Consider the following 20782-nt stretch of genomic DNA (forward strand, 5'->3'; position numbering starts at 1 on the left):
TATAGAACATATTGATTAAATAGGAATCCATGGATCAACACAAATAGAAATAAATAAAAGAATAAACGAGGACAAGAAAAAGTTTTCATTGCAGTAGGATGTCAACTAATAACTGTAGAAGGAATGATGGGACTAGAAAATTACCATTTGGTACTGATCGTAGAACAGAATATTGACAAAGTCTAAAAGTACCTCCCCACAAAACATTAACCACAAAGGGAGAAAACAGCAATCTGAAAGACACATCTTTAATCAAGCGATCAAAGTGAACATTGCCAGCAAAACTGAAGTCGCTCAGTCGCTCAGTCGTGTCCGACTCTTTGTGACCCCAGGGACTGTAGCCTACCAGGCTCCTCTGTCCATGGGATTTTCCAGGCAATACTACTAGAGTGGATTGCCATTTCCTTCTTCAGGGGATCTTCCCGACCCAGGGATTGAACCTGGGTCTCCTGCATTGTAGACAGACGCTTTATTGTCTGAGCCACCAGGGAAGTCACCAGCAAAGGACGAGTCTAAATCATGCACCTGATAGGATGCTGTGGAAAGAACACAGCTTCACTTCTGTAACGTCTCTGCTCAAGATGCAGAATCTGAATCTAACCACAAGGTATCGTCGGACAAACCCAAGGACTATTCTACAAAAGGTCTGACCCATTGTCTTTAAAAAGAACTATTCCAGATTGAAGGAATCAAAGGAGGTGTGACAACTAAAGGTAGTGTTTGACTCTAAACCGAATCCTTCCTCTCATCAGGACAGTTGGCAAAACAGGCCTGTGGGTTAATGGTAGTATTGTATTAATGTTAATTTTCTGTTGCTCTTACTGTGGCTTTGTCGTACACTGTCCTTATTTGTAGGAATTACATGCTGAAGTATTTGGGGGAGATGGGACATCAGGTCAACAACCTCTCTCAAGTGGTTCAGGAAAAAGTTGTTCGTACTATTCTTACAACTTTTCCATAAGTTTGAAATCATTTCAAAGGAAAAGGAAAGAGTTTTTTCAAAAAAGTTGTTAAACATCTACTGAGAGGCATGTTTGTTCAGTGCTGTGGTTGAAAGGAATATTATGGTTGTATGGAATATTGCACAGCCTTAAAAAGCATGGAAATTCTGACACATGCTACAGCCTAGAAGAACTTTAATGACATTATGCTAGGTGAAATGTCAGTCACAGTAGGACAAATACTGTATGATTGCACTTATATGAAGTTCTTAGAGCAGTCCAATGCAGAGACAAAGTAGAATGGTGGGTGCCAGAGGCTGGGGGCAGGGGGAGTGGGGAGTTACTGTTTAAAGAACATAGAGTTTCAGGTGGGGAAGGTAAAAATTCTGGAGGTGGATGGTGGCGATGTTTGCAGAACAAGATGCAGGTACATACTGTCATTGAACGAATGGTTGAGATGGTAAATTTCATGGTTTGCCTATTTTCCCACCATATAAGAAACTGGAGGAGAAAAAGTCAGGCTTTGAAGGCGAACAACTTCTCAGCTCTGACACTTGTCCCTGAAATCTCAGGTGAGTGCTTGTCTCTTTCTTTGTTGCTGGGGACAAGGGCACTGTCTTCATACTGCAGAGTCAGAGACCCTGCACGGAAGCCCTGCATGTCGTGGCTGTAGTGGGCAGCACATAGCGGGTTCTCAAAACAGGGCACCTCCTTATTCTGATCCTTCCACATGATTGCATCAACTTCACAGCTCTTCGGGGTGGCTGCCATTTTCCCCAACGCCCCCTCCTCCCACTTCCAAGAACTTGCTGACTACTCAGCACCCAGCCAGCTCTCTTCCCCTTTCTAGGAACTTCTTCTGTGGACAGTTAGAGAGGTAGGGTGTGTCCCAGTTAAAGATATGAAAACCTCACATAAGCATATAAAGACATGCTTATATACGCACAGATCATCTCTGGAGGGATCTGCATAGACTCAGGTAACAGTGATGGTCTCTGGGGTCCCTAAGGGACACGGTGGGAAACTTCTCCTGTTAAACCCATTTGTACCCTTGGGATGTCTTCCCACATACAGGCGTTGTTGCTTTAAATAAATGAGAGAAATAAATAGCTGGATCAATCCATCTAGTCACCAAAGAGGGGCCTCTGTGACAACTGAGTTCCTTTGGGAAGATCTGTCTTGAGGCAGATAAAAGGAGTTCAGAAAAAGGATCTCCCTGCATTTGCTGTTCAGGTGCCAACAACTCAAAATAATGTACAAAGCAGCCTATTTTGTGATGGCACATCCTCAACGCCTGCAGTCATAGTTTGGGGTGGCATTTTTGCTACCCTTCACCCTCATTTACAAAACATTAAGCTGCATACACAGATTCAGTTCAGTTCAGTCTCTCAGTCATGTCCGATACTTTGCAAGCCCATGGACTGCAGCACGCCAGGCCTCCCTGTCCATCACCAACTCTCGGAGTTTGCTCAAACTCATGTCCATTGAGTCAGTGATGCCATCCAACCATCTCATCCTCTGTTGTCCACTTCTCTTTTGGCCTCCAATTTTTCCCAGCATTAGGGTCTTTGCAAATGAGTCAGCTCTCTGCATTAGGTGGCCAAAGTATTGGAGTTTCAGCTTCAACATCAGTCCTTCCAATGAACATCTCCTTTAGGATGGACTGGTTGGATCTCCTTGCAGTCCAAGGGATTCTCAAGAGTCTTCTCCAACACCACAGTTCAAAAGCATCAATTCTTCAGTGCTCAGCGTTTTTTATAGTCCAACTCTCACACCCATACATGACCACTGGAAAAACCATAGCCTTGACTAGAGGGACATTTGTTGAAGTAACGTCTCTGCTTTTGAATATGCTGTCCTAACTTTCCGTGCAAGGAGCCAAGTATCTTTTAATTTCATGGCTGCAATCACCATCTGCAGTGATCTTGGAGACCCTCAAAATAAAGTCTGACACTGTTTCCACTGTTTCCCCATCTATCTGCCATGAAGTGATGGGACCAGATGCCATGATCTTAGTTTTCTGAATGTTGAGCTTTAAGCCAACTTTTTCACTCTCCTCTTTCACTTTCATCAAGAGGCTCTTTAGTTCACTTTCTGCCATAAGGGTGGTGTCATCTGCATATCTGAGGTTATTGATATTTCTCCTGGCAATCTTGATTCCAGCTTGTGGTTCCTCCAGCCCAGCGTTTCTCATGAGGTACTCTGCATGTAAGTTAAATAAGCAGGGTGATAATACACAGCCTTGACGTACTCCTTTTCCTATTTGGAACCAGTCTGTTGTTCCATGTCCATATGCAGGTTAACTACAGACAGACCTCCCTTTGTCTTGGCCTCGGGGACACTGCCACTCGGGCATCTCTGAGAGGCTTCTGAGAAGCCGGGTGCTGGTGCCTCCTCATACCTGCACCCACCTCTCCCTGCTGTCTCTGCTGTCACCCTCACCGCCTCGAGTGGTCCTATGTGGGTGCCCAGAAGGGGATGTGAGGGAACCTCAGCCTGCTTCCCATCTTGAGAATTCTAGAGCCCAACTCACGTAACTTAACCACCTGGTCTCTTATGAAAAATTAAATTCTAGAAGATAGCTAAAGAGATGTTTTTGGATAATTTAATCATAAGGTGATGACCCTCTGGGGGAAGTATGTCCAGCTCTCGTGTCCTCAGGGCCCAGTAAGGGGATGGAAACAGGTGAGGCCAGCCAGTGGCTCCTGCACGTCCCACCTGCCATCTGAAACGGTCAGCTGCCATCACAACGGGCTGATTGTTGTCCGTGGGACACAAAAGCATTTCTGAACCTTGACCTTCTCCTTTAGGAGTCAGATATACAGATCTATATGGAATCTCACCATTTGGAAATATTGGTATAAATAGTTGAAAACAAAATAAGAGACAACAGTCGTAACTCCTTGGCCGAAAGACGTGGTTCGAGGTGCAGCAGAGCGGCCTGGCAGTTTGCGAACTCTGCCCTGCGACGTGCAAGGGGCAAACGCGGGCGAGAAACTAAGGGCTTGTGTTGAGACGTCAAGCTGACTCGATTTGGGGCTACCTTTGGAATGAAGGGTGGATCCTGGAGCACTGACAAATTTGAACTTGTTCTATTGACAGGGAGGCAGAGTAGCAAAGGGTGAGGGGGATGGGAAAATACAGGCTTTGAATTCACAGAGGCTTGGGTTCAAACCTTGCTTCCATACTTAATAGTTCCCTACTTAATAGTAAGATGCTTCACCTCTCTGAGTCTTGGTTTTCTCATCCATAAGTCAGGATAGACCCTACATAACAGGCTTGTGAGGATTAAATGAAGTTGTGTCTAAGGAAATGTCTGCCATCTGGTAGGCAACTAGTTCACTTATTCTTACTTTCAAAGGTTTGGGAGTGAGGATACTTGATGAAAGCAACATTTTGGGAAGGATGGCCAAACGGCAGCTGGGAGACTGGAGTCAGAAAGACTGGCTAAGTCTCTGGCAGCGTTACTACTTTGAGAGGATGGGTCATTATTACTGCACGGCCTTGGAGCTGAGCCTGTCCCCAGGGGCCAGACCATAAAAGCTGACCTCCCGGCTTCTCCATGGGTAAGGTGATGGACAGGGTGCAATGCACAGCGCCAAAGAAAGCTCGGCTGTGCCAGCTTTCCTGTCTGCTTCCCACCCCCTCTTCAGCAGCCTTCACGCAGCCAAGGGAGGCAGGGCCTGGCCTCCTGCCAGTACTAATCCAGGCGCAATTTCCAAGCCTGAACCTTGGTGCCAGCCTCAGGCACAAGCCAGGCCCTGACCTTTGCTGGGTCTCTACAGACATCTCTATCTTGAGGAGCCACTGAAGGCTTTTCTGCAGAGTTCCTGGTAAAATTCTGTTGTTTTTGTTGTTCATCACTCAGACATGTCCAACTCTTTGTGACCCCATGGACTGTGGCAAACTCATCTTCGGAAGATGGCTTAAAGCTTTTGAAAGCTTGGGAGCTTAAATTACATGCAGACATTCCTAAGCCAAAAAGGCCAAATGCACAGTTCTTGCAAGGGACTGATGGCAGAATTAGTCAGAGAGAAAGTTTTGCTCCTTAGGAACAAGAGACACATTTCACCCACTATGTAGGTGCTATGTGTACCCACTAATATAATTAAACTGTCATTACCAGTCAGCATTGCCAACTTTCCAAAAAGGTCTCCTAAAGTGGAAATGATTTTTAGTGTGCATCAGAATTGTATGAAAGGCTTGCCTGCCAATCCCCCTGCCCCCTCCCTCCCAATAAGTCTCTGAATCGGTAGATCTGGGGTCAGGGCTGCATTTCTAACAATCACAGGAGATGCTGATGCTTCCTGCTGGTGGCTGGGTGGTTATGCTTTCAGAAGTATTGCTGTAAGGAATCTGCTGGTATTTATTCACTCCACACTACTAGTGAGTGTTACAAAATGCATGGGATCCCCTACATCCCCAGTTGAGTAAATAGAAGCCAAGGTTAAATGACAGAAATAAAACAATGCTTGAAAATCTTGATCTAGGAGCCACAAACTTCACTATAAGCCAAGGGTTATAGTCACGACTGGGTGGACATGGTGGTTTGGTGATGCCACTGAAGTGCTTAGGCAGTAACTGGAAAGCTGCTGGGGGCAGCAGTCTCTAGTCACAATGGGAGATGCTGCCCCATGTCAAACAACTGAACCGCAAACATGAGCATGGGGTTCTTCATATCATCACGACTCCAAGGCTTGGATGGTTTTTAAAGGCTGGTGTTTGTTGATGTCTTACAGAGCTTAGTTCTGTGCTTCATGAGGCTTTTGCAAATGTTAGTGGGTTTTCCAACTACAGAGAAAGACGACTTGAGGTCTGAGACAGGTAGTTTCTTATTTAGGAGCTTGCTGGAGCAAGGGTGCTTAGGGGTGAGATGCTTTTGGTGGCCTCATCTTCATCAGGGAGGAATTTCACTTTTTCTCAGATCATTTTTCTAGGCTCTGCAAGCCTAATACTCAACATGACTCCAGTGAGAATGAAAAAAGGCTTAGCAGGTGACCAGTTCTTGAGGGAGGTGGACGTCTCAGCCCCGAGTGCCGTTTGCTCTCATTTTCCCTGGCTGCCCACTTAACTACGTTTACTCAAGGGAATATGGGAACTACTTCCATTTCAATTTGGCTCAGCTAAGTCAAAATCAGCCTTCTCTCCCAACAGTAGTAATGTGTCTAGGTACTTCTGTAATCTGATGATTTCATTTGAAAAAATTCCCTCTAGTCAATGGTGACTCTTTGTGGATATAACAATGATTTAAATAAAAAAATCTCCTTGGTATCTTGGCATATTTAACATTCTGTGAAAATCAGGGTATTTCTCATTAACTGGTACATCCTTCTATAACAATGGAAAAAAGAGAACTGAGATGGACCAAAACCGTCTGCCAAAAAGATGCACAACACAGTCACTTGCAAATCTGGGGAGAGAGGAAGAAGCTTCTCTGGGTTGCTCATACTGCCCGGTCAGCTGGTTGAGGCCAGTGGTGGACGGGCAGAATGTTGGCGGGGTTGAGAGGGGCTCTGTTGAGACCACCCTTCTGGAGCAGAGGCCTCCCTGGGAAGGAGGTCCGTGGTCCTGACCAGCGGGGTCCGAGTCTGAGAGGCCTCCTTGCAGCGCACAGGCCTGCAGTCCTTCCTTATCTGCCTCTTAGTGCAGAGGACTGACTGGAGGGGCTCGTCTCTGGGCACTGAGGACCTGGTTGTTGAATCCTAGACTGAAAAAGGCAGCAACCTGCTCTACCTGGAAGCAGAACACACTGCAGAAGTAACTGCCACCTGCTCTAAACATGTGCTCAGCTTGCTTTAAAGGGCATATGCTGCCCGAACATCCTGCTAAACACAGAAGTGCAGTCCTAACTTGTTATTGATGGTAAAGGTGGAACAGGTTCAAGTCTGAGTAACAATATCCAGAAGGCTCAACTAAGGACCAAAGACTCTTAGTTTGAAGTAAATTTTGATATCATCCAAAGCTTGGGATGCAAAATGACTTGGGTCAGCAGTGGAAGCATCACTTGGAACTTGTCAGAAACTTTCAGGTCTTTCTGAACTTCTGAATCAGACTTTGCATGTTGTTTAAAATCCCCTGGTGACACTTCTGCAAGTTCAGGAACAAGAACACGGCCCTCAACTAAAGAGGAGGACTGGCAATGGTCCGGGGAAGAGAGGACCGCTTCTAGGTATACCCGCCAGCTGCAGGATGATGGTAGTTCCAAGATGTGTCCACCAGCCCTTCACTGCCACCAAGTCATGTGTTTGCACAGGAATGGCACACAGACGGAGGAGAAAGGTTATGCTCCATACCTGGGGTCTAAGAGTTAGCTGAAGTTTCAGAGTATCAAATGATCTAATTACAAAACTCAAGTCCCTTTATTCACTTTCTAAAAAAACACAAACATGAGAATAAAATAAACAAACCCCACTCACTAGCCCTTGCAGGACAGGACGAAGCCCTGGATAGAGAGCCTGCACATGTCTTTCCTTACACTTAAGTCTGCATCTTCGCAGGCATTCCAGGCTCCCGTGTTTTCACACCTCTTTCAGGGCAAAGGAAACGGAAGCTAAAAAGAGTCACCTACAAGAGGGTCACAGCGACCTTACAGCTATCTGATGCTAGTGGCTTGTAAACTCTGATTTGCAACTCTCAGAAACTGATAGTATCAACTAAGCATTGTTAAAACCCTACCACCCCTGGCTAACCTTTACTGTCAATTCTTTGAAACTGCATCTTTAGGGCTGGTTATGTTCCTTCACTGTAGCTTCTGATTAGCCTCAAGCACAAACCCTAAAATCCATACACAGTCTCTAAGTTCAAGTACAAAGGTTCGCTTCAGGACAAACCCCAAAGTGATGTAGTGTTTCTTAATATGTCTGTAGTGTCTACTGGGTGTCACCACCCTGGACAGGCTAGCTGGATGGCAGCACAATATGGGGGCTCACATGGTCAGCTTTTCTATAGCCCCACTTGCTCCCTATTCTATCTGGACACTGCCCCACAGTCAACATTGAATTCTGAAATCAGTGAGGACTTTGGCCTGTCTTCATTCTGAAGTTGTACTCTTATGTAACTGAATCCAGTTCTTCACCATTAATTCAACGAAGCTTCCAAAACATGTCAGGCATATTCTAAAAAGAAAGATAATCAAATCAAAATGTTAGTTTTGTGTTATGTTAATTTTATGTTCCCAAAGGAATTAAGCTAGAAAGAAAAACTTGAAGCGAATGTTTACACTCCATAATGGAACTGAGGTTTTCTCCTAATACAGGCACAAAGGGACAATTTGTCTCATAAGTTTCCCATGCGAGCCTGATGTTCTTGCTTTGTTCACTCACTGATGCTTAGTTTACTAATCAAAAATAACAGACATCTTACAGACTCTTTCAAAGAGAACACCAACGTAGAATGAGGGGGTAAGGCACACCGTGATGGTTACCCGCAATGGCTGAGAGAGTCCACCACGGCTTACTTGTGATAACTTTACCAACCCCTGCAAACAGTATTGTTTTGTGCATCTAGAGCTGATTTTTAAAACTAAATTTCAAATGTGAAAAAGAAAAAAAGGGTGCTCATAGCAGAATCCCATGGTAGCTGACAGTGGTAAACTGAAATGCTTAATAAATACTACAAGGAAACCCAAGAGGACTTAAAGCGGATTCTGAGCGCCACTGAGGAGGCACTTTAGAATGCACTGCTTGGTTTTATATTCAAATTGTACGCCCAAGTTAACTCAATGTCTGGGGAAGAGACTCATTTAGGCAATTTCACAAGACTTTAATGTGAATTTGGCGTGTGCATACCAAGCATCCCAGCTGGTTTTTAATGAAGCATCTATTCATGGCTTAAATGTTCAGCTCTGCTGGCACAGAAAATCACACTCACTGACATAGGAAGAGGCTACTAATTAGTTCTCAGTAAAAAATTACTCACAACAAAATGAAATCCATTTGCAGTAAACACTTTTCTGAATAGATAAGAAACGTGAACCTTGGTAATGGCTTATCCCTTTTCTATCCACTTCCTGTGTCTATAAGCCGGAGGTGAATGCTCCTGGACAGAAGGCGGGACACTGACCTTAGGAAGCGTCTTGGGATGGAGCAGCAGGGTCCTGGCTTTCAGGCTCTGGAGGCGGTGCTGGCACGGCTTCTTTTTTCTGGGCTGCCAGGAACTCATGAATTGCTCGTTCTATCTGTGGTCTGAAGATGTGGTTCAGTTTGGGATCCACCACCTGGGAAATAATTCTGTCCACTCCAGCTTCTAACATCCCTGACCTTGAGAAGACAAACAGATTATTGCATTATTTAGCCTGCAAGTGTCATGGGAGAGTGCAAGACGTATTCACCTGGTCCAAGGTACAGACCCGTGAGAGAGTGCTTTCAAAGGACGGTGCACTGAGCACACAGGGTTCAAGCCATGATGTCTTTAGAGGGCAATTCATTATTCCTAGTTCACAATCTCAGCCACTCTCAGTGCAACCTTGTACAAAAGAACCAAACAAAACTCCCCCAAAGACAAACAGTAACAGGACGGTCGAAAGAATAGATGCCATGGGTAGATTTGAAAACCTCAATCCAGCAAAGCCAGCAGGCCTCCCACTTGACTCCACTCCCCTCAATATCTATTCTTCCACACGTCAAAGCAGAAGTGGGCCCCAGCAGCAACCTGGCTGCTGTTGCTGCCAAGTTGCTTCAGTCGTGTCCGACTCTGTGCGACCCCACAGATGGCAGCCCACCAGGCTCCCCCGTCCTTGGGATTCTCCAGGCAAGAACACTGGAGTGGGTTGCCGTTTCCTTCTCCCATGCATAAGAGTGAAAAGTGAAAGTGAAGTCGCTCAGTCGTGTCCGACTCTTAGCGACCCCATGGGCTGCAGCCTACCAGGCTCCTCCGTCCATAGGATTTCTCAGGCAACAGTACTGGAGTGGGGTGCCATTGCCTTCTCTGAGCAACCTGGCTACTAAGCCCTAAATCTTATACAGCACAAACCAGTCAGGGCTGGGAATGCTTACAGCATCCTCAGCAATTCAAAGGCCTTCAAGTTGTGCTACCTACAAGGTAACGTGGAAGCAAACAAGTAAACAGACAAGAAATAGATTGTTTCTAAGCTTCTAAGGGGCTAAAATACAGCCCCAGTGCTTTTTGAAATAGAACAAAAATTAGTCAAATGTCTATATTCAAACATTAGGGGTGGGTAGCAAGGAAGATTATGGTCATAGGAAACAATCACATTTGAAGGGTTTGGAACATAGTTCATGCAGGGTCAAACTGAATTATTCTCCTCAAAGGATTAAAATATTCAAATACCATTCACAAGTGTGGTGGACAGGTTTTACTTACTTTCCTTTAGACTTGAGTTCTTAGGCCATTCAAGGTTTTGCTTGGGTAAAAATAGGTCCTGATGTAAAGGGGCAAATGGTGTGTCAGAGCACAGCCGAGGAGACAACCGAGCACACATACGCAGCCATGAGTGAGATGAGAAACAGGCCCTGAACTGGTTAGGCTGAGCAGTCAATAAAGTGCTCCCTAAACCCAGTGGTGATGGACAGCTTATCAACAGGAAGCCTAGATGTAGACAGTGTGCGCCCACGGAACACCGAGGCCAGCAGCAGCCCCTGGGTCAGCGGGGAAGCAAAGCCACCTCTCCTTAGTCACAAGCCAAGGGCTACCGACCTCCATCACCTTGCTTCCTGCGTCAGGTTCCCAGGTCTCTTCCCAGTTTCAGCTGCCGCTCAGTCGTGTCTGACTCTTTGCAACCCCATGAACTGCAGCACACCAGGCCTCCCTGTCTATCGCCAACTGCTGGAGTCCACTCAAACTCACGTCCATCAGGTCGGTGATGCCATCCAGCCATCTCATCCTCTGTCCTCCCCTTCTCCTCCTGCCCCCAATCCCTCCCAGCATCAGGGTCTTTTCCAATGAGTCAGCTCTTCACATGAGGTGGCCAAAGTATTGGAGTTTCAGCTTCAGCATCAGTCCTTCCAATGAACACTCAGGACTGATCTCCTTTAGGATGGACTGGTTGGATCTCCTTGCAGGCCAAGGGACTCTCAAGAGTCTTCTCCAACACCACAGTTCAAAAGCATCATTCTTCGGCTCTCAGCTTTCTTCACAGTCCAACTCTCACATCCATACATGACCACTGGAAAAACCATAGCCTTGACTAGATGGACCTTAGTCGGCAAAGTAATGTCTCTGCTTTTGAATATGCTATCTAGGTTGGTCTTAACTTTCCTTCCAAGGAGTAAGCGTCTTTTAATTTCATGGCTGCAATCACCATCTGTAGTGATTTTGGAGCCCCCCAAAATAAAGTCTGACACTGTTTCCCCATCTATTTGCCATGAAGTGATGGGACCAGATGTCTTTACTGGAGGTGAAAATCTGACCAAGTAAAACAAAATACCAAGAGTACAGCTCCCTCTCCTGGAGATTTTAAAAGTGCCAGGAGGAAGTAAGAAGTATTGTCAAGGTGCCTAAAACAGAAGATGAAACAAACTATCATGTAGGTTCCTCCAGGCTGGAGACTAGGATACGGTGTCTGGGCCTGAGCAGCGGGGCTGGCCAGCCAATGCTGAGGGCTGCAGTGTCGCACTGGCAGGGTTAAGGAGTGAATCTTCACTGTAAAACATCATTAGAATTTGCCTCGAATTCAAAATGTTGGCAGGAATACAAATGTCTCAGTATGACATCCAAATTCATGTTTTCAGGTTAAATACATTCTTGATCAAAGTGAAAAGCAGGGAATAATTACGTAGGTGGTAAAGCTATTAAAAAAAAAAAAAAGGCAAGGAAATAAGGACCATCCAAGTGAGGAGTTGGAGAAGGCGATGGCACCCCACTCCAGTACTCTTGCCTGGAAAATCCCATGGATGGAGGAGCCTGGTAGGCTGCGTCCATGGGGTCACTAGAGTCGGACACGACTGAGCGACTTCACTTTCACTTTTCACTTTCACGCATTGGAGAAGGAAACGGCAACCCGCTCCAGTGTTCTTGCCTGGAGAATCTCAGGGACGGGGAAGCCTGGTGGGCTGCCGTCTATGGGGTCGCACAGAGTCGGACACGACTTAAGTCACTTAGCAGCAGCAGCAGCAAGTGAGGAGTATGGTCAACTTCTGAGAGAACAGGTACTGGGAAAGGTGGGAGGCGGGGCTGGGATGGGTAGGGCGTGGGGTTTGGAGGGTGCTGGTAATGTTCTATTTCTCAACCTGGGTGGGACTACAGGGATGTTCTAATTATTTGTTACACTGCATTTCTGTTGTAAGCACTTTTCTGTGTTACATTTCATATGAAAGGTATATGAAGAGAAGTGCCACATGCATACCTCAAGGATGATATCAACATGCATTAGAAATAACAGTAATGTTGACAGTCTTCATGCCATTATTGGCACCTTTTCAAATATTTAAATTATTTTGTGTTTTATTTTCTTAATATGGTTGCCAATCTTTTAGAAGGTAGGGTTAAAAGTTTCATCTGATTTTTGTTACTTAAGCTGTCAAATAGTTTTTTTTTAAGGACTAGCAATAACTCATATGCAGAGTACACCATGAGCAATGCTGGGCTGGATGAAGCACAAGCTGGAATCAAGATTGCCGGGAGAAATATCAATAACCTGATATGTAGGTGACACTACACTTACGGCAGAAAGTGAAGAGGAACTAAAGAGCCTCTTGATGGAAGTCAAAGAGGAGAGTGAAAAAGTCAGCTTAAAACTCAGCATTCAGAAAACTAAGATCATGGCATCTGGTCCCATCACTTCATGGCAAATAGATGGGGAAACAACAGAAACAGTGAGAGACTTTATTTTGGGGGCTCCAAAATCACTGCAGATGGTGACTGCAGCCATGAAATTAAAAGACGCTTACTCCTTGGAAGGGAAGTTATGACCAACCTAGATAGCGTATTAAAAAGCAGAGACATTACTTTGCCAACAAAGGTCCATCTAGTCAAGGCTATGGTTTTTCTAGTGGTCATGTATGGATGTGAGAGTTGGACTGTGAAGAAAGCTGAGAGCCGAAGAATGATGCTTTTGAACTGTGGTGTTGGAGAAGACTCTTGAGAGTCCCTCGGCCTGCAAGGAGATCCAACCAGTCCATCCTAAAGGAGACCAGTCCTGAATATTCACTGGAAAGACTGATGCTGAAGCGAAAACTCCAATACTTTGGTCACCTGACATGAAGAACTGAATCATCTGAAAAGGCTCTGATGCTGGGAAAGACTGAAGGTGGGAGGAGAAGGGGATGACAGAGGATGAGATGGTTGGATGGCATCATTGACTCAATGGACATGATGTTGGTGATGGACAGGGAGGCCTGGCATGCTGCAGTCCATGGCGTTGCAAAGACTTGGACATGACTGAGCGACTGAACGGAGATTGAGTAATAACTCATATAAGGACCAGTGCCAGACGTGAAGCAGCTGCTTTGTGAGTGGCAGCCACTGTCCCCTTCTTTTTGAAGGTCTCCTGTGCCAGTCTGCTCACCAGAGGCACAGGCCATGGGTAATGAATCCAGAGTGACAAGGCACTGGACATCTTCTGGAGTCATGCTTCTTCCCTATCTTTGAGAACTTTTATAAATTTTAGTTACATTTACAAAGATTCAGATTTCATCAGCTATATTCAAAGTGCCAGCATGTTAATAAACATTCTTTTCTCCTTTACAAAACTTTTTATTTTGAAATTATATATTCATAGAAAGTTGCAAAGAAATACATAGGGAGGTCTATGAACTCTTTACCCAGACACCTCTAATGCTTGTACTGTGTACAACCACAGTACAATGTTGAAGCCAGGAACATAACAGGGAAAATTCTGTAACCATATGTGGTGATGGATGTTAACTACTTATTGTGGTGATCATTTCAAAACATACATGAATTGAATCATTATGCTTGAAACTAATTACATCTGAAACCAATAAGCTATATGTCAACAACACCTCCGAAAAGGCAGGTGGCGGGCAAAAAACTCCAGAAAACCAGCATGAGTACTCGACCTCAATTACATCTCAGTTATAACTGCATTTGTGTGTCTGGATACACGGCTCTGTGCAATTTCATCGTAAGAAACCTCATGAATCACAATTACTCACTTGTATCCCACCCTCTTCCAGCTACCCTTTCCTAGCCACACTCACATCCCTCCAACCCTAAGCCCTAGCAATCACTAACCTATTTTCCATTTCTATAATTACAGGTCAGTTCACGAATGTTATGGAAGTGGAATCACGCAACATGTATCTTTTTGATACTAGGTTTTTTTCACTTGGCACAATTCCCCATCATTTCTCTTTTTAAAGAGGAAAGCATCACAAGCTTTTCGATATTCCAGGAGAGTGAGTGGATCAAGAAAACCTGAACATAAGCACTGGTATTAAGAACAAAAAAGAAAAAGCTTATCTCAGGACACCAGATTTCATGAGCCACCTCCACTTTTGTGCCCAGTGACACGCAGAAGTCACTTGGATGCACAATCAATAGCACCTCATTAACTGAGGTTCAGTTTGCTATTATGAAGAATATACTTTTAATAAAACTTCATGCCTTCTTGAACACTACCATTACACTTTAGAGGGGTCATGTGGATTCAGAAAATCTGTGTAACTCACACTGGCTTGTGAGAAGATCCGGCTGCTCTTGCCCAAGGCTCAAACACTGATATATTGGTATGAGCTTCAGTGTATGTTCATGCTACACTGAAAACTTCAAAGAGCCTGAAATATGTCTTACAATTTGGAATAAGTTTCCTGGTAGAGACATGCACAGGAGGCCTCTGTAGGTATCAAGAGTTTTAATTGAGTTCTTGACTTCCCTGGTGGCTCAGACAGTAAAGCATCTGTCTACAATGCGGGAGACCCAGGTTCGATCTCTGGGTCAGAAAGATCCCCTGGAGAAGGAAATGGCAATCCACTCCAGGACTACTGCCTGGAAAATCCCATGGACAGAGGAACCTGGTAGGCTACAGCCCATGGGGTCGCAAAGAGTCAGACACGACTGAGTGACTTCACTTTCTTTGCTTACTTGAACTTAACTGGTGGGGGTTCTGCTGCAACCTGTATGTCTTATTTGCTAGAAGGTACCATGCACTTGGGGCTTCCCAGGTGGCTCAGTGGTAAAGAATCTGCCTTCCAATGCAGAAGCCACAGGAGACACAAGTTCAGTTCCTGGGTTGGGAAGACCTCCCGGAGGAGGAAATGGCAGCCTACGCCAGCACTCCTGCTAGGATACCCCATGCACAGAGGAGCCTGGCGGGCTGCAGACCATGCGCTTGACGGAACAGGGCCTTTCACGGGCCTTGTGAGTTACACTTGCGGTTACTGCCTTTTCACTTTCAATTCTGCTTACTTACTGAACCACACTCTGCCTCAGACCATTTCGCAACTGGTTTTTGTTCATCGTGGGATTCCATTCCTGCTTGTCCAGATGTGTTGACACAAAATTATCCACTTTTTGCCTCAGGTTTTGGTAAGCTGGCTAAAATATTAAAAAAAAAGGGGGGGGGGCAAGGTCAGAAGTTACATGCACCAAACTTTTGTAAATTTGCCATTCAGATCACAGATTTTCATAGGAATGCAGAACTTCAAGTCCTTAATTACACCCCAGCGTGTCCATGAAGTCAGCATACAGCACAGCAGAGCGTGGACTGATGACCAACACGTGTGCCCACTTTAGGGCATGCATGTGTGCGTGCTAAGCCACTTCAGTTACGTCCAAGTCTTTGCAACCCTGTGACTGCAGCCCGCCAGGCTCTTCTGTCCATGGGATTCTCCAGGCAAGAAGACTGGAGCGGGTTGCCATGCCCTCCTCCAGGGGATCTTCCAGACCCAGGGATCAAACCCGTGTCTCTTATGTCTCCTGCACTGGCAGGCAGGTTCTTCACCACTAGCGCCACCTGGCAGGTAGGTATGAGGCCAGATGCTCTACTGCCCAGCTTACTTTTCAGATAACTCTATGAGGGTGGTCTTCTTAGTTCTCTTCTGCACTCATGTTAAAGGATTCAGGTTTAGAAAAAGGAAACAACTTGCCTACAAGGCTAAAACGTGGCAAAGTCAAGGTCAGACCCAGGCTGTTCCCAAATTAAAGGAAATGAGTTCTAGCCCAGTTCTACGGCTTACTAGCTCTGTGACTTTCAACAAGTCAACCAACCTGAGTCTCAGTTATTTCCATCTGTAAAACAAATATTACTGCCCCATTTACCTCATAGGGTGTCCTCAACAACAAGCAAGGGCCCACGAAAGCCCTCTGTGTAAAATGAAGCCACCCAGCCCTCACAAACACAGACTGAAGTCAAAGTCTATGGAACACTGGGAGAGGCTGACAGGAAGCAAAACTTCAGTCCCCAAAGGAGCTTGAATGGCAGCACTGCTCTCTAAAGCCAACTAGTATGAGGAAAACAAAATCAGAAAGGAATTTGATGAACACAAGGAATGCATGTGAACACAAGGTGCATTCTGAGCCTCCAAGACCTTCTGGCACCATCAGCTGCTGTCCAAACCAGCTGTAACAGTGTGCATTGCCATTTCACATTTCACTCCTCTCTCCTCCCACTGTGGCCAACTCACTGACGTTGCATTTAGCAGTGTGATTTTCTTTGGCCAATGAAGTGTCTGGTAGCTCAACTGGTAAAGAATCTGCCTGCAATGCAGGAGACCCTGGTTTGATTCCTGGGTTGGGAAGACCCCCTGGAGAAGGGAAAGGCTACCCACTCCAGTATTCTGGCCTGGAGAATTCCATGGACTGTATAGCCCATGGGGTCACAAAGAGTTGGACACAGCTGAATGACTTTCACTTTGATAATACTGTGTCGCTGACAAGAAGTCCTAACGTGGTTGTGCCATCTGGCAAGGCTCTGGTGCTCTGGTGACCTCCTATGAGGGTCTATTCTTTGCAACCTCTGTCCCTCGGGCCTGGGAGGTAGGAAAACTACACATGCAGAGATGTTCCCCCAAGCACAGCTTGGACCTAAGCCCAGGTTGCCTATAGCTGAGCCACCAAGTCTATCCAGACCAGCTGAACTTTAGCTGACTTGCAGTCCCATCAGCATGCAAACAAATGCTTATTATAAGCCCCGAAGGTTTGGTTTATTATGCAGTGTTGCTCTGGCAAAAGTCTGTTAACAGTCAGGTGTATGACACTGACAAAGGAATCAAGAGGCCTCAGTTCTGTGAGTGGGCTCTTCCCAAAGGCCATGACTCACAAACAAAGACTCTCCACCAAACCTGAAAAAAGAAAGGCAGGGAGATGGATGAGGACCAAAATTCACAGATCCCCATGTACTATCCACCTAGCAAGTCCTTCTTCCTGGTAATTACCTTCCCTTCTTCACAAGGATAGGGCAATGGGTGCCACATCCTCCTGGCCACAGGGGTGGCTTCCTGAACCACGTTTAGACGATGCAGGTATTTTCTGGGATTTTTTTTTCCTTTAACTAGAGCCATTTTGAGAGGAAGAAGCTGTAAGATGTAACCAAATGGATGACTCTGCTCTGCAGTGACATGGGTTAGAGCCCTGGTGGAGAATTCTTGGTTCCAAATGCAGCCCTACCCTTCTGGCAGTTTTTTAAAATTTTATCCTTCCTTAGATTCCCACAAGGCAATAGATTCTCCCCCTTTGCTCACAGGAGTCAGATTTGTCACTCCTAACCAACAATCCTGACGCTGTCTCTTTTACTATTCAAAATGATTCACCCAGTTCTAGGTAGGACTGGTTACTGAAACGGACAAAGGACAGCTAACGTCACCAACCAGACTCTAACCTTAACAGACCCTGACAATATAGAAAAATCCCTCAGTTCATGAAGTGAAAGATCTACAGTGCCTGTCACCAACGTTTTATTACACTATCACTTTCCCTTAACCTATCAATCTATTCTACTTATTTATATTTTGGATGCATTGCAAAGTAAATTACAAACATCAGCAGTTACACATCCCCTTCCGGACATCTGCAGTCTGGGGTGGAGCCTAACAATACGCAAATCTAACAAGTTCTTAGGTGATGCTGATGATCCAAGGACCACGCTGTGAGAATGGTGGGACTAAAGCAACAAAGGATGTGCCTGGAGACACACTACCTCAAGAGCTAAAGCAACCTGGTGACAACTAGAAAGAACATCTAAGGGGGTGTTGAGTGGTGAAGGCTCTGATTCCCTCTACCCCAACGGATTCTCAATACCGACTAAAACAAATGTATACCCCATCCGTTAAGCCACATAAAACCTAGTGAGCCATAAGAAAACCTAGTGGAGAACTTGCGATGGGAAGCTAAGAACACCCATGACTGGAAAATGTGAAAGTTCTGTCAGTGTGTACGTTAAAAAAGAAAAATTAAGTAATTCATTTCAAGGGGAGAGCTGCTCCGTGCGTTTTTTAATCTTGGAGAATAACAGCATACTTACTATACATATTCTCTGGTCTACACTTCAGTTTCCTACAGCAGAATACACACTTGGAGGACAGGATAGTGACATGCTTGACCCTGTGTCCAGAAACCTCACCAATAAATGTTTAATGGATAACCGATCTTTAAGGCCTAGTTTTAAGCTCACAATCTTCCTGTGAGGTAGGCAAAAGATTTCCATGTTGGGCTCAGAGAGGAGAAATCACTTCCCTAGCGGAGCCCACTCAGTAAGAGAGCCTCCTATGTCTACAACCACAGTCTTGTGAGAGAAACTTCTGAAAAGGGAGTAAAAAAAAAAACATTTCAGCGACTACTCTTTGACACTTAACACCGGTGACTTCACTGAACACAAATGAATCTAGGCAAGGTCAAGTGAAACCGTATTAGCCGGTTGACCTATGGCATTAGGATCTAACAGAGAATCTTTCAACCAATGATGAAATACAAAATAAGGGTGCCGGTTCTACGAAAATGTACCTTAATTAACTGCATACGCAAGCCTGCAAATCACTAAGCTAGAGAAAAGGAAGAAAGGCTGATGTTTGTGCATTCAAACCATTCTTGCTTACTTACCCGGTTTTCTCCGGTGTTCTTAACATACTGAGATTTGTTACTGTTGTGCTTAAAGGAGTCTCATCTTGGGAAACACAGGGTCGAGGCTGTAAAACCGGTACTGGGTCCCCAAGTTTAGAGTGCTGTTGGGCTAAGCCGCACAGAGCAAGGATGGGGCGGGGAGCCGAACCCACGTGGACATCCCTCAGAAAGCTTCCTATACTGCCCCAAGCGGTCTCCTCGCTGCTGAGATTTGAAAAGCACCATTCGTTTTTCTCTCGTATTTGGAAACGCGAAGCTGCAGCCCTAGCAGCCTCACGCCCAGCCCGCCCTCCATGAGCGCAAGCCGCCTCCGCTGACCTTGGTGTCCACGTCGGCCAGGCAGTCCCGGCGGAAGCTGTCAAATAGACCCCGGCTCTTGAGTTGCTCTACGATGAGCGCGATGAGCTGCGGGTCGCCCGGGGGCAGTGAGGCCGGGTTGATGGGGCCGCCGCCCCCGCCGGCCCCGCCGCCGCCCGCCGCCGCCCCCGCCGAGGCCGGGCCCGCGCCGCCGCCGCCCACCGCGCCGGTGCCCCCTCCGCCCCCGCCGTCAGCCATGGCTGCGCGCCGGGCCCGCCCAGGGGCCCGAGTAAGGCTTCCTCTCAAGAACAGAGGGCCTAGGTCGTGGAGAGGTGGCGGAGGGGCCTGAAAAGCAGAAGGCGGCGGCGGCGGGGACGCAGGAGGAAGGGGCGGCGGCGGCGGCCCCAGCGGCCGCAGCAGTCTCTCAGGTAGCTGAGCTGCTGCCGGAGGCGGCGGAAACCGCCCGCCGCGCCCCGGACGCTCTACGGATGACGTCACCGCCGATCTTTGCATTGTGGGGCGGGAGGTCTTCCGGCAGGCAGCTCCCGCTCTCTTATAAGCAGAGGTCCGGCGGATGGAAACTACATCTACCGGCAGGCTCCGGGCTCGCGTCTCCAGTTGCGGGAAAGGCTGGGACTTGTAGGCGTAGGCCCCAGTTATTGCTGCAGCGTGGGCTGGCCTTCCTCGCCCTCACCCGGTACTGCCCCCTTGCTCTAAATCTGCGCATTCCCAGAGCACCTGATTGAAAGAATCGTTTGCTAGGCTGATTGAATGCATGGATTAACAGGTTTGTCCCTTAGAGCTTCTGATTCAGTATTTCGAGGTCGTGGCCTGGGAATCCGTGATTTTAACGTGTATTCCCACGCCCTTCTTGAGCAACAAATATCATCTGGGAAATGTGGTAAGCAGTGGACTAGTCACATTTCTTTTATTCAAACATTGTGGGTTTTATTTCCCCTTCTGATTTTAGTAGAAATACATACTTATTTTAGAAAATTGAAAAATAACAGAAAATTGTGCTGTAAAAAAGTTCCCTGATTTTGTTTGTGTGTGTGTGTGTGTGTATTTCTTTCCGGATAGTTTTTTTTTTTTTTTTTGGCTTGCTTGGTCTGACTCTTTGCAACACCCAGGGACTGTGGCTTGCCAGACTCCTCTCTCCATGGAATTCTTCAGGCAAGAATACAGGAGTGGGTTGCTATTTCCTTCTCCAGGGGATCTTTGCCACTCAGGGAACAGAACTCTCATTTCCTGCTTTGGCAGGTGGATTCTTTACTACTGAGCCACCTGGGAAGCCTATAATAATAATAAATGAATGTTGAGTAATTGGAATATTACAGGCATGATGCCAAGTACTTTACATACACTACCTCACAATCTAAAGAGCAGTTATTATCACTATTTTGCAGATCCAAAAATGGAGGCACAGAGTTTGTTACCCTGATCACCTAGCTAAAGGTGGAAGAGGAGGGGTTGAAGTCAGGTCTCCTGAATCCAAATCTTGGCCACGTTTAACCTAAGGTGTACTACATTTTACGAGCTGCTGCTGCTGCTGCTGCTGCTGCTAAGTCGCT

The 20782-nt window shown here is 46.2% G+C and overlaps 1 protein-coding gene across 1 annotated transcript; it reads right to left on the reverse strand.

Moving 5' to 3' along the window:
• Positions 1–232: 232 nt before the first annotated feature.
• Positions 233–19602, reverse strand: BOD1 (biorientation of chromosomes in cell division 1). The gene is made up of 4 exons (XM_052659012.1): positions 19233–19602; positions 15271–15395; positions 9003–9199; positions 233–8056 (listed from the first exon to the last, which is right to left on the reverse strand). The coding sequence occupies exons 1-3, from the start codon at positions 19467–19469 to the stop codon at positions 9004–9006; spliced, it is 558 nt and encodes a 185-aa protein (XP_052514972.1). The 5' UTR covers positions 19470–19602; the 3' UTR covers positions 233–8056; position 9003.
• Between the last annotated feature and the right edge of the window lie 1180 nt (positions 19603–20782).

This window comes from Budorcas taxicolor, chromosome 20 (genome assembly GCF_023091745.1).
Source record: "Budorcas taxicolor isolate Tak-1 chromosome 20, Takin1.1, whole genome shotgun sequence".
In the NCBI taxonomy this organism is placed as follows: domain Eukaryota; kingdom Metazoa; phylum Chordata; class Mammalia; order Artiodactyla; family Bovidae; genus Budorcas; species Budorcas taxicolor.